The sequence below is a fragment of the Hydra vulgaris genome, chromosome 13 (genome assembly GCF_038396675.1).
Source record: "Hydra vulgaris chromosome 13, alternate assembly HydraT2T_AEP".
NCBI lineage: Eukaryota > Metazoa > Cnidaria > Hydrozoa > Anthoathecata > Hydridae > Hydra > Hydra vulgaris.
In genome coordinates this window covers 55,795,095-55,810,000 of record NC_088932.1, presented here as the reverse complement: position 1 = coordinate 55,810,000, position 14,906 = coordinate 55,795,095, and the positions used below count along the sequence as shown (strand labels likewise).

At 32.9% G+C, this 14,906-nt stretch overlaps 1 protein-coding gene across 3 annotated transcripts in view; it reads right to left on the bottom strand.

Moving 5' to 3' along the window:
- The window catches only part of LOC100203090 (structural maintenance of chromosomes protein 5), a 120,000-nt gene that overhangs the window by 56,060 nt on the left and 49,034 nt on the right, over positions 1–14,906 (bottom strand). For all 3 annotated transcript variants that reach the window (XM_065817022.1, XM_065817023.1, XM_065817021.1), the window contains exons 12-13: positions 10,662–10,733; positions 1,492–1,553 (exon numbers count right to left, since the gene is read on the bottom strand). In XM_065817022.1, the coding sequence (XP_065673094.1) occupies positions 1,492–1,553; positions 10,662–10,733 (134 nt within the window). The remainder of the gene's footprint in view (positions 1–1,491; positions 1,554–10,661; positions 10,734–14,906) is intronic.

Sequence of the window (14,906 nt, the reverse complement as noted above, 5' to 3'; positions counted from 1 at the left end):
AAATTTTTCCCATTCGCGGATCATCATTCGTTTCATGGAGGCCAAGTTGGGATGCTGTTTAGCATTGACCTTGGACTCCAAAACACCCCACACGCAAAAATCAAGTGGATTCAGGTCGGGAGAGGACGGAGGCTACTCATCCTTAGCAATAAACTTAGGGCAATTCTGTTGGAGCCATTCTTGCGTTGTTTTAGCTGTATGAGCTGGTGCTGAATCCTGTTGAAAACACCAGTCTCCATTGGGATATAACAAATTGGCTTCTGGTTGCAAAATTGCCTTCAGGACACTCTCTCAATAAGATACTGCATTATTTTTGGTGCCGCGTTCAATAAAGACCAATGGCAATTTTCCTTTGCTACACACTACTGATCATACCATCACCAAACTTTGATTCTGATATCGCTGAACTGTTCCTGAAGACTGAGGTATGTCCTTTAATGATGTTGATCACACGACATTGTTTTTAGCATTAAAAATTTGTTCCATCATGAATAACTTTTCATCAGAAAAGATAATGTTCTGTATCGCACAATGATCATACTGACGTAACAACGTTTTGCATCTTTGCAACCTGGCCAGCTTTTGATTTGCAGTCAATCCATGAACTTTATACTTGCGATAAGGTTTCAATCCAAGGTCTAATTTCAATAATTCTTTCGACTCCCTGGGTACTCCTTCCTCCTGAGCCAATTTTCGCGCTGACCTTTCAGGGTTCCTCCGAATTTTCTTGCGTATTCGTTTAATACAATCTGGGGTTCGAACTGTTTGTGGACGATCTGACCTTTCATGGTCTTCAACACCACCAGTTTCACGCAACTGTTGGATAGTTCAATAAACACATCTCTCAATAATTCCATGCACCATTACTAATTTGAATATATCAGCATCCGTAAGTCCTTCCTCATAATGTCGTTGAATCAACAAATGATGAACATTCATAATGACTACAATAGAAAGAACAAACCCAGTTACTATTGACAAATTCAGTTACAATTGATAAGCATCATTGTACAGTTACAATTGTACTAAACTGATACAAAACTGATAAAAAATTTAATGATAAACATTTGTAAATAATGAAATATGGGAGACCAGAAAGTATGCACATTGATTACTGACAGAACTTACAGTCACCTTGTACATTTAGAACTTTAGGAATCTGGCACTATATGCTGATTTTTAAACCGAAATACTATTTTTTTAACCTGTTAACATAAACAAGTAACTGCATTTGTGACTTGGTAACATGAGCATATAATAGCATTTGTCCCATGGTAAAATAAGCAATTAATAGCTTTTCTAATCTGACAACATAAGCAAGAAAAGCTTTTGTAATCAGGTAAGTAAGATGTACCTTTTGAAATTGATGAGAACAAACATAAAAAAAGTAAAATAAAAGAAGATAAATGTTTCTTCAATGTTTTAATGTTTTTCTGAACTTCAATACAAAAAAAAAAATTAAAAAAAAAAATACCAATAAATAAAAACTACCTTTCTTTTCGCTTTTCATGCTCCTTTTTAATATTTGATATCTCATTGTTAAAATCTTCTACCTTAAAAATGATACAATATAATTTGAATAACTTATTTAAATATAATATTTTTATTCAGAAATAATATAGACAAGAATTCAAAAATGCATAACTCATTGTAGTGATACACAGTTTATAAAATTGTTTAATTTGCTCCAATTCCAATTTCCAATTTGTTCCAATTTAATTGTAAAATTATTTAATTTATACCAAAGATTCTATTTTAAAGAATCATCAAACTACAAAATTAACTCAAAATTAAATTTAAAATATCTGCATGAGATAAATATTTTTGATCAGGTCAAAATCAGACAAATAATATTAACTCAATCCCTGCAAGGAAATTATGGGTTGCCTCAGGCAAATGATCTCGTTTGCCAAGACAACAAGTGTGTCAGCGAGGACGGAAACAATTTTGTTTCTATGTAATATTCATCATTTAAACATTTCATGTTTTTTTTTTAATAATTTGAACCTCTGAAAAGCAGTTCTAATTTTTTTGTGAAAAAACTTCACAGGATGCAGAAGAAAAAAACCAAAATCAAATCATGATGAGATGAAAGATGATGATTTCAGAGGAAATTATCATCTTTTATGGGATATCAAGGCAAAATTTTATGGTTGTAGCAAGAGAGAGAGAGAGAGAGAAGATGCCTTATAATATTAGTAAAAAAGATGGTATTTGTGATGAAAAAATCTGGAAAAAAAAGTAAAAAGAAAAAGAAAGATCTAAAAAAGTACAACAAAAAAAAGTAAAATCTTTTTTGCCAGACTATTAAGTTTTCAATATTTATTTGCTATTAATACAGAGTTTATTTTATAAGTAATATTTTCCATAAAAAGCATGAAAAACTGAAAAAATCAAGTTCAATGGAGTAAAAGTATTGCAAACCAGACACTCTTCACAAAAAGCTAACTTTTTTAATATTGAGAATATAAGAGCAATACTGTAGTGTAAAAAAAAAATAATTTAATTTTAAGTTTCTATTAAAGCCAGGTTTTATTTTTTTATAAAGTGTTTTTTTTTAATTTTTGGTAAATGGTCCCCAAAACAGAACAGTTCCAAATTATATGAAAAAGATATAGATAAATTGATAAATAATAAAATAAACAGAAAAAGGTAGAAAAAAAACTAGAAAAAAAAATCAAAAAACATGAACAAGCTTGAGCTTGAAGTAAAAATAAAAAATTTATAAACTTACTTAATTTATAAAATTTATAAAAGTGCTGCAACTTTTTGTGCAAAAGAATTCTTCGCCTTTTATATAACTTTTTGGGAGATAAGGTTCACAGAGCCACCAACTGCAACTTGATTTTTTTAAAGTTTTCCATAAAACTTGCATCTCTAGCTTTTCATTTTCAAACATCTTTGGACACTTTTTGTACTTTTATTTTGGTTTTCATGGCAGGAGTTTCTCCTTCTGCTGCTGCAATTTCAACATATATTTATTTTAATAGCTTTGCATCTCTTAACTGGTTTAACCCTGCTTCTTCTGTAGAAGCTTCACCAGCCACTGTTCTGACATTTGTGGCTTTTTTTGCAGTATGTTTGTAAGCATTTTGAAATTGAAATTGCTTCAAGAAAGCTCTTTTAAGACTGATTTTTACACAAATCACTCATTCTTGAGAAGGTAAATTTAAAGTTGGAATTAAAGTTGAGGTTAAAGTAGGAGTTGCAGGTGGAATTGAGGTTATTGTTTGTTGAGCAGTTTAAGGCAAAGAATTTGAGCTGCATGTTGATTTTGTAACTGCTGATGATGTCACAAAAAAAGGATAAGACTTAATTGAATGACAAGTAACATGATAATGAATTTTAGTAGATGGCATAAGAGACACTGGCTCTTTAGAGCAGTGCCGGTTAGAGTATTTGTGGAAAAGAGAAAGAGAATCAATATTACGTTAATGTGATGATGGTTAGAGGTTAGCTGCAAAAGCATGTCCAACTATGTTTAATATTTATAAAGAATTTTTGCACCTTGTCTAAAAGAGAAAGGGCATCATTAGAAGATCAGCCCCAGATTTGGCAACAGTATTCCATACAAGGCTAGATTTGAGATTTATAGAGATAGAGAATAGAATCTGGAATAAAAAAGTGACAAGCTCGATAAAGAGATGCAACCTTGGCAGATGCTAATTTTGGATTTGATATATGGTTTCCAAGAAAGATTGGAAGTAAGAGTTAATCCTAGAAGATGAAGGGTAGATGACTAATCAAGTACATTACCGTTCATAAATATAGGAAGATTTAAATCATTGCGATAACGATTGGCTGAAAAAAGTTTTATCTGAATTAAAGTTCACCAGCCACTGTGAGCCCCATGCTGTAGCAAAAGTAAGATCCATTTCAAGTTTAAATGCCCCCTCCAAGCAATCAGAGAGTGTTGGCTTCTTATCATTACAAGAGTAAATGGTAGTATCATTAACGAACAATGCCACCTTAGATATTAGAATATCTGAAAGATCTTTAATGTAAATTAAAAAGAGTATAGGCCTAAAGATAGAACCTTGAAATTGCTTCAAGAGAGCTCTTTTAAGACTGATTCTTACACAAGTCACTCATTCTTGAGAAGTTAAATTTAAAGTTGGAATTAAAGTTGAGGTTGAAGTTGGAGTTGCAGGTGGAATTGAGTTTATTGTTTGTTGAGCAGTTTAAGGCAAAGAACTTGAGCTGTATGGTGACTTTTTAACTGCTGATGATGTTATTAAGGTGTTATTAAAAGTTTGAAAAATTTGTAATTTTGATTTGTCAACGTTGTCTTGATTTAATGGTAAGAGCCCAGTGTTTTCAAAACCAACAATAATTTGAGTACGAGTGTAAACTTTGTTGCTTCTAAACGACTGTGCAAAGAGAATTGGATTTTTTTTGGAAAGTTGCTGAACCACTTTCAGCATAAAATTTTCTTAAAATATTACTCTAAACACTTAAAAAATTACACCAACATCAAGAGGTTGCAGAATGTTTGATGAATAATGCGAATTAGTGTTATATTGTTTTCTTTACGCTTTAAGGCTACACTTAATGATATGTGTGTACTGTGGCAATCCAAAAGTAAAATATGTCGACCAACAATTTTTTGAATGTGAGGAATAAACATTTCATTGAGCCATAGCAACAATTGATTACTTGCCACCCAACTAACAGGTGATGCGTAAGTTAAGAATGGAAGAAGTCATTTTTCTAAACATTCATCAATATAGATCGATGAATTAATTGCTACAGCTTTGGAAGTGTGAAACAATGGCTCGGGCATACCACGGTCAGATATGGCTATCCACATTAATAGTTTTTTTAGAAATTTCGCTTTTCCTATAGAATGAACACTTTCTGGGCATGTTTTTTTTGTTGTTTGTGTAGTATCCAGAATTTCCAGGCATGCTGTCCCCTGCAAAACAAAAGTATTTTTTGTCATCGATAATTAGAAATGATTTTGTGTTATAGAGTTGGTTAACTAGTTATTTAGATTCTTTTCACATTTTTCATATTAAACATTCATTTTTTTTAACTGACGACCAATTGTCGATTGATTTACACCGAATTTAAAACCTATTTTTCTCTGACTGTTCCCTTTTCGATTGTTGACAAGCCTCATTAATTTGGCTTTCTTTTTTCTAGTCCAGGATGTTGGAGGACCAGGGTGCTTTCTATCAGAAAGGGATTGAACAAATTCAAGTCTTTTTAGCTTATCATATATTGTACTTAAAGCAAATTCTTCCTTTTTAAAATTATTTACAATTTCTTTTTTTTTTTAATATTAGGTTTATTTACAAAAAACATTTTGAGTCGCCTTCAAAAACATTCTCATTCAGCTGCATTTAACCTCATTTTAAATAATTGTGTTTCAAATAATAAAGTTTATATTTTATAGAAGGTTTATGTCTACGCATAAAACCACAAAAACTATTACGCTCAAATAATTAAATTATAACTTATAACTTCTGATAACTTCCGCATCACTCGGTAGATAGTGATGTCATGTAAGGGTGTGTTTTGAGGGCCTAATTTAATCCAATCATTATAGAGTCAATTCATTGATTTGTAAACAACAAAAGGTGGTAGATTAAATCCGTCTGCATGAACCCAATTAAGAACAGTGTAGTTTATTTTTTCCTTATTTCCAGTTAATAAATTAGTGGACGCTTTGCACCTCTTCTGGTAAATACTTTCACATTTCCTCTGTTAACATTGAAACCAGTTTTATCACAATTCCACAAATGCATGGCTTTACTAAAACCTATTCTTGCTAAATCAAATTTTTTAACAGAATATCAAAAGAATGGGCAATACTTTGCGGTGAGCACAACATTGCTCTCAAAGATGCGATGTTTGTAGCTGTTCTTTTGCTGAGTCCCAACTAGTAACTGAGCCATCAACTAGTAAATCCTTTGTACCATTTGTGAACAAGCATTCTATTTTTGAACAAACACGCTTCATCATTTTAAATTAAATAGTCTTTCGCTAAACTTTGAAATTGATCTAATCGTCTACCAATGTCTTAATCACCAAGCATCTGAAGATGGTGAAGCAAGGTAAACTCAATAAAAGGACACACTTTTGTTGTATTACCATTACTAACTACTGAAGTCTTGTTTGATTTTTTATCTGATGATGTTGATTTTGGTGTGCGATAGAATTGAGCTGTGGGACTTACGCTCAACTCGACATTTTAATCTTATCCAATTTTATTGCACTTTTTAATGTCTCCTCAGTGTAAGGCTTCTCATTTGTTTTATATTTTGATATTTTAAGATCAGCAAATTCAGATTTATAGAGATTTTTAAAATTGAAGAAATGATGAACTTTTGTGGTTACTCTGTGTACTTTTGTGGTTACTCTGTGTACTTTTGTGGTTACTCTGTGTACTTTTGCACTTCAACAGTAGTAAGCGCAAAAGTACAAAATTAATACAAAAGTGTGAAAATTTAAAAAACCTTAAAATGAAAAAAATTCAATCAGTGTGAAAAAATATTAAAATAATTTAATTTTAACATATTAAAAAATTTAACTAGATTAAATAAATAATAAACAGATTAACCTATTAAATTTTAATTGATTATAGGGGGATTTATAGTGTCCAGTTTAAGATGAAAACTAAAGAAAATCTTGTTTCCATTTTTAACAGAGTAAAATTTTAATAATCCAAGACTATTTTTTGAATATTTTTTTTTTGTTTTGTTATTTCACCTCCCCAAGGCCGAGAAGGCCACTACAGATGAGGAGGCTACTTAATTGTGGTTATAACACTCTCTCAACTCTATAACTCCGAAACACGAACCTTGACAAACAAGGCCGCTGCACGGAGAAACAAGTTGAGCGCGGTACTACCAGGGGCATGGTGGGGATCGAACTTGGAACCTCATGTTGATAAAGCGAGTGCACTACCATGACACCACTACCGCAATTAGCAAAAAATTTTCCAACAAAACAACTTCATTTATTTTTAAATTGCTTTTTTAAAACTTCCATGCTAAAAACCTTATTTCTATAAAAAAGATTGATTTATAAGGTTCGATTTTGTTTGAAGCTAAATATTTTACTAAAGCAATCATTTTAATTATTTTTTTTTTTGATATTTTATATTATCACACCCTGAAAATGAAAAACTTTTTTAAAATTTGCAAATATCTTTGATTTTAGTGAAGATATTTAGTTGGTAAGTGTCCACATTTGCGCACTTTCCGGTTTGCGGTACTTTTACTCTATAATCCTGTTACACATGACCTAATGAGCTAAAGATTTAAACATAATCAATTTGAAGTAAATGATAAAGATTTAAAAGTATAGTGTGCCTGGATTTTGACTTTGTTGCGATATGACAGAGTGATGAACACTTAATAATTACTTTTTCTCTTTGTCCAAATTTTTTCATAAGTATTTCATATTTCTCTTAGGGCTTTATATTTCTCTTCTTTATAGATTTATTATTGTTTAAACAGTTAAAAAGTTAAACACATTCAACCTGCACAGTAACAGAAACAGTAGTGCACAGTAACACACACAGTAACAGTAAGGAAACAGTTCTGCCCAGTTAGCACATTTACAGTTGGTGCTAGTAGAAATGTATTTTTTATACGTTACAAGTTATTTAAAGTTATTTAAATTGTAATAACTTACCCTAGTTTATTTACTAATTGGTTATTTACTGTGTCAGTAATAATACTGTAATCATTATTGCGTCAGCTATTTGTATTATACTTTTAAATTTTTTTTTCCCAAACATCTTCGCTTCTAACAAGGCTGCAAGCAACCACTAATTGTTGGAATTACTGGAAAAGAAAATACAAAGATTGTAGAGCTAGATAACAATTGACAGACAACTTAAAGGATTGCAAATTATATGAATCAGGAAAGCAAGATGAAGGAAACCAATTCCAAAGAACTGATGTTCGAGGAAAAAAACTAGAGGAATAAGAGTTTTTGATACACTTAAGAACAGTCACAAAAAAAGGACAAGACTTAATTATATGACAAGTAACATGATAAAGAATTTTAGTAGATGGCATAAGAGACGCTAACTCCTAAGAGCAGTGCCTGTTCTAGTATTTGTAGAAAAGAGAAAGAGAGACAACATTATGATGATGTGATAATGGTTAGAGGTTGGCTGCAAGAGCAGGTCCAGCTATGTGTACAATGCGCTTTTGCACCTTGTCTAAAAGAGAAAAAGTATCATTAGAAGATCTGCCCTAGATATGGCAACAGTATTCCATACAAGGCTGGATTTGAGATTTATAGAGATAGAGAATAGAATCCGGAGTTAGAAATTGTCGAGCTCGATAAAGAGATGCAACCTTAGCAGATGCTAATTTTGCTTTAGATATGGTTTCAGAGAAAGATTGGAAGTAAGAGTAAATCCTAGAAGATGAAGGGTAGATGACAGATCGAGTACAATACCGTTCATAAATATAGGAAAATCTAAATTATTGCGATAACGATTGGCTGAAAATATTGAGTTTTATCTGAATTAAAGTTCACCAACCACTGTGAGCCCTATGTTGAGGCAAAAGTAAGATCCTTTTCAAGCTCAAATGCCCCGTCCAAGCAAACAGAGAGCGTTGGCTTCTTATCATGACAAGAATAAATGGTAGTATCATCAGCGAACAATGCCACCTTAGATGTGAGAATATCTGGAGAGTTGGTAATGTAAATTAAAAAGAGTATAGGGCCAAGAACAGAGCCTTGAGGTACCTCTGAAGTTACAGAATAAAAAGAAGAGCACTGTCCGTCGAGGACAACTTTTATACTATGATTGGAAAGGAAGGACTCAATAATCTTAAAGATGTTACCCGATAAACTGTAAGAAGAAAGCTTATGGAGAAGATCAGCATGCCAAACTTTATCAAAAGCTTTAGAAATGTCAAGAGCAAAAGCCTTAACCTCTCCACCACTATTTAATGCACGATAAAAACTATCGGTTATAACTGTTAGCAAATCAGCTGTAGAACGAGAAGATCGAAATCCATATTGATGGTCAGAAAGTAAGTTATTAGATTCAAGAGGAGAAATTAAGTGTTTGTTAATTAAAGATTCAAAAACCTTGCTTATGATAGGAAGAAGACTAATGTGACAGTAGTTAGACGAATCAGATCGCTCTCTAGAATTTTTGAAGATAGGGATAACAGATGCCGCTTTCCATTAGGCTGGAAAACAAGACTCTAATAAGCACTTGTTGAATAGTTTTGAGAGTATAGACGACAGCTCCGGAGTACACTTCTGCAAGACAATAACAGGTATGTTGTCCGGGCCACAAGCTGTAGAAGAGTCTAGGCAGGAAATCACTTTAGATACAGAAGCTAGAGTGATATGAATGTCAAGCAATGGATCAACCTGTTTGATGGTTATATCAGGTAGATCGCAACTAGTAGAATCAAGAGATGATATTGATGAAAAGTTCTTAGCAAACAATTCAGCTTTATCTTTAGGTGAGGTGACAAAGCCTGAACCATATAAGAGAGGTGGAATTACAGATTTGCCCTTAATATTGATACTATTAAAGATTCTCCAGAAGTCACGAGAGCCTAATTTTTGTGATGAAATATGACATTTCATGACCTGAGAATAGCGGGCTTTGGAGTTAGACAAAACCTTTTTACAATGGTTTCTAGCAGTAATAAACAGACATCTGTTTTCTGGAGAATTATTTTGCTGATAGATATGGAAGTAATGGTTTTGATTGGCAACTGCAGCAGCACAATGTGAAGAAAACCATGGAGAAGAGTAAGACTTGACCTAGAGTCAACGATAGGGAATAAAAGATTCCATGCCTGCCTAAATCCATAAAGTTACTTGTGGATTCAGGCACATTTGTCAACAGGAAGAAGAAAGATTTCTACCCAAGGGCCATCACGAAGAAAATCACGGAAAGAGTCCCAGTCAGCTTTAAGGTAGGTGTAAGAGGTACGATGATAGGATACAGATGATGAAGAAGAGTGAAATAATAGTTTTAGAGAGATCAAACTGTGATCAGAAGCACAGAAGGGCGAATGTGGAGAAACTGAGCACTGACTAGGAATAGTCTGTGGATTCAAACCTAGTTTCCTAGAATAGTCTGTGGATTCAAACCTAATTTCCTGACAAATGGGTGAATTCTTACGAATGTAAATGCCCAGGTCAAACATGTGACTATTGGAGTCTTTACAAATTAAAGGAAGATAACCATCAACATTAAGATCACAAGATGAGACAGCTGAACTCAAATTAGTCTCACAAAAAGCAAGTAGGTCTGGTGAACTTTTGCAAGAGATAAGACTCAACAGAAAAAAGTTACTTTGAAGACCACGAATATTAGTGAATGGTAGGTTTAGAGAACTTGGTGATGATGATTTTTTGTGTTATAGTTTTTGGTACTTTATTCATTTTTAAATTTGTTAAAGAACTTGACTAAAAGAATAGATAGTACTCAGAACACTGTTTAATAGCCCAAGCAATTGCCTTATTACTATTAATAAACCCCAAGCCATAACAAAGGGCTCCAAATGTGGCCTCGGCAATGCACACTAAAAGTGTGTATTGCTACAATGCCATATTTGGAGCTGTTATTTGCCCAACATAGCACGGTTAATACTTTGATATTTTTCAGCTGAATTTCAAAAATTATTTCTTAATATATAAAAAATTAATGAATATTTTTTTACCTTCTCAGATTCCTTTTCCATTTTATCTTTAGTTTGGTTAGCAATTTTTGTAATGTTTGTACAATTATCTCTCTATTAAATAAGCAAATTTTAAATGTTAAAAATAAGTATTTATAAGTTGAAAGACTTTAGATATATATAAAGCCTTTATACATACATGCATACATACATATATATATATATATATATAATATATATATATATATATATATATATATATATATATATATATATATATATATATATATATAAATATATATATATATATTAGGGTGGTCCAGATTTGTGTGGTAAAAATTCAAAATATGTCTACATTCTCTCCACAAGCCTAATTTTGTTCGACTATCCTTAGAGAATAACCATACAAAAAATTGGACCAATCTGAATAGTTTTAGAGGTCGCTATGATTTCATCATTTTTTTGACAATACTCAATTTTTAGGAATTTTTACAAAATTTTGTGTAATTTTTGCATAATTGAACATCTATCTCAACACTGGTAAATAAATTAATGCTTGCTGAAAAGCAGATGCTATATGAATTCACTTATATATCTAATATTTTTTAGTTGTCTATAATTTGGTGCCCAATTTGTAATAGGCACATGTCTGCAGTATTTCAATAAACAATTTACAATGATTATTTTTTTTATTTTCGGTAACAAATATTTTTATTTTCTTATACCTAATATTCTTATATGAACAGATTTATCACCACTTACGGCAGTTACTACAAGAAGCTCTGCAGAGGTATGACTCATTGGGCAGGCATCTAAGCAGCTCTCATCATCAAGATTGGCAACAAATGGAGATGTCCTCCGTTGTTTCCTCTTTCATCATCTGGAAGAGCATCTCACAATAAAGGAGAGCATTCATCATACAATTCAAGAGCTGATTGTTGTGTGGAATAAGGCAAGAATCCCAACACAAAGAATTGACTCTGGTGAAAGAAAACTTCGGAAATTATACGATTTCTATCAGCTTCTAAAAAAGAATCGAGCTACAGACCTAGAAAGCTGTAGAATTAAAAAACAGATGTTCAAGGACACACTTTATGAGCTTTTTGACTAGGCAACTAAAACCGCAATGGAGAGAGTAACCATTGCTGAAGATAGGCAATTTCTTGCAATGCAGCGAGAAGATGTTACCAGCTGCAGTATGACTGGAGTTGATATGAACCTACTGGCAAAGGAAGCCAGAATGAAAGCTCAAGATCAAGCATTTGATGCAAGGTTATCAAAACAGCAAGTCTCAGCCAACATCAGCAGCTCAGAAGACAGTCAAGATAGCGATGATGACCCGAGTTTTGAGATTCTGTCTTCTGCATTGCAATCTATTTCTTCTACACCAAAGCCAAAGCGTCTGAAAAGTATTGTGTCAAGCCCAGAAGTTGCTGGAGCTTTGGACAGAGTTAACCTTCCAGATCGCAAAGCTATGTTTGTTATTGCTTCAGTGGTTAAAGCACTAGGAAATCCTCTGGCAGACTTAAGTCTGTCTCGAAGTACAATCAGGAGATCTCAAATGTCTACTCGTGAACACATTACTCAGAATGGCAAAGACAACTTTTCCATTGAATTTCCTTTGCTTCTACACTGGGATGGGAAACTGCTTCCAGATATTACTGGTTCAAAAGAAACTGTGGACCGCGTTGCAGTGATTGTAAATGGAAATGGTTTGGAGAAATTGCTAGTGGCTCCAAAAATTGGAAGAGGAACAGGAGTGGAACAAGCAGCAGCTTGCTTAAAGATCTTGGATGATTGGAAAATTCGAGACAAACTTCAGGGTTTAGTCTTTGACACAACATCATCCAACACAGGTATTCACAAAGGAGCATGTGTTCTAATCAAGAAAGCAGTTGGTCGTGAGCTTGTAAGTAATGGTTGCCCCCATCATGTTCTGGAGGTTGTTCTGAGCAATGTCTTTACAGCTCTCTTTGGTGGAACAGGGGGACCTGAGGTTAGCTTGTTCAAACAGTTTCAAAAGAAGTGGCCAAATATTCAGCAAGTAAGATTCTCTCCAGCTAAAGATGAGATCTTTATTGGAGATATGGAAGTCCTTCGACGAAAAGCAACCTCGGGAGGATTATCTTGAACTACTTTGATTATGTCTGGTCTTCCTTGGTGGAGGCTCTGTTGGTGCTGAGATAACATTTCGCGCTCCAGGAGCAATGCATCATGCTCGATGGATTTCAAAGGCCATCTATGCTCTGAAAATGGTACTATTTCAGCTTACTCTGATTGTTCTAGAGAAAAAAGATCTAGTAGAGCTTGCATTGTTTGTGGCATTAATTTATGGACGTTTTTGGCACGAAGCTCCTCTGGCTGCAAATGCTCCGTTTAATGATGTTCAAATGCTGAAACAGTTCTAAAAGTATCTAAACTACACAATCGCCGTTGCAGCTTTTACTGCATTTTCTCGACACCTTTGTTTCTTCTCAGAACATCTTATAGGTCTGGCATTTTTTGATAGTCGAATTGATGTGGATGTGAAGAGGGCCATGGTAGTCTCCATGTACCTCCAACTGCCTAAAACAACTCTAGCACTGAAGAGAGTAGATTCCAAGAATACCGACTTTAACAGACTAGAGACATTTGTGACTATGAGAACCTATAGTTTATTCGAGTTGTTGAGCAGTACAGGTAGAGAAGAGGCCAAAAACTTCATTTCAAAAGATCCTAAATATTGGGAAGACAATGAATCATATCAGTAGTTGGCAGAGAGAGTCCAAAGAAAGAAAGTTGTTAATGACAGCGCGGAATGTGGAATTGCATTAATTCGACAGTACAACGAATCGATTACAAAGTATGAAGAACAAAATCAGTTCCTATTTCGTTTTCTTCAACGCCACCGCCAGCTATACCCTACTTCATCCAAGGCAGCCATGTTGGCGAAAGATGACAAAATTGTTGATTAATAAACATAAATTTTTCAACATATTCACAATATTTTTGCTTGATATTACATTTTTGTTTACAAATTATGAAATATTGAAACACTTTAATGAAAATTGATCAGATGATCTATATTTATTAGATACTTTGCAAGCATTTATATTTACCTGATTTAATTTGTTAGTTTCTTTAATTTTTAAATTTGATATTAAATAATAGTGAAAAATTAAATTTTTTGATTTTTATCATAGTGTTCAAAAAGTCAAAATTTATAGCAACCCCTAAGTATTATCAAATTTGGCTACAATATTGCAAATATTAATAGGAACAAAGAAAAAAAAATATATATTTTAAATATTTTTTTGTTAATTTACCTCCCCAAGGCCGAGAAGGCCACTACAGATGAGAAGGCTACTTAATTGTTGTTATAACCCTCTCTTAACTCTATAACTCTGAAACACGAACCATGACGAACAAAGGCCGCTGCGCGGAGAAACAAGCTGAGCGCGGTACTACCAACCACTTGGTGGGGATCAAACTTGGAACCTCTCACTTATAAAGCGAGCGCTCTACCACAACACCACTACCGCATATATATATATATATATATATATATATATATATATATATATATATATATATATATATATATATATATATATATATATATATATATATATATATATATATATATGTATAATGCTGGAAATAATTATTTAAAGGTTGAAAATATTGTTTTTCAATATTTTCAAAAATACAAGCATATTCAACTTTTCTTCTTTCATTCTATTACGAAGTTTAGTCTTGAAGCTTCCAGCGACAGAAAAGACTCTTTCAACGTCTGTTGATGTTGCTCGCACAGTTAATAAGGCATCGTAGATCATCTGAAGTTTATCTGTACGTTCTTTTGTTCCTTCAAACGCCTTAATTTCATTTTCAATTGAAGTTTTGACTGTTTTCTGATGGTTTACAAAGTGGTTGATAGTGTCATCAAGCTTGGATGTTGTATTTGAATCATTTTCATCATCATTTTTCTCCAACAATAATTCTGCAAATAGCCTTTATTGTATTGAGTTCCTTAATTTCTTTACTAATAGTTAACTTTGACGAATATTTAAAATAATCATTTTTCTTTGGATAATCACTAGTGTGAAGAAAAACCAATGTTGATATTAAATCGACATTTCTTCGTGATTCAATTTGAGTTTTTAAATTTTCGAGCATTTTTTGCAAAATATCACTTTCCTGTGCGTTAAGTGTGTTGAATAAATAGATAAATGATCCTTCTGCCACCATCAAATTGCAGCATTTAGAGCTTAATTTTTTAATAACTTCTTTAACAGGAATCAAACAATG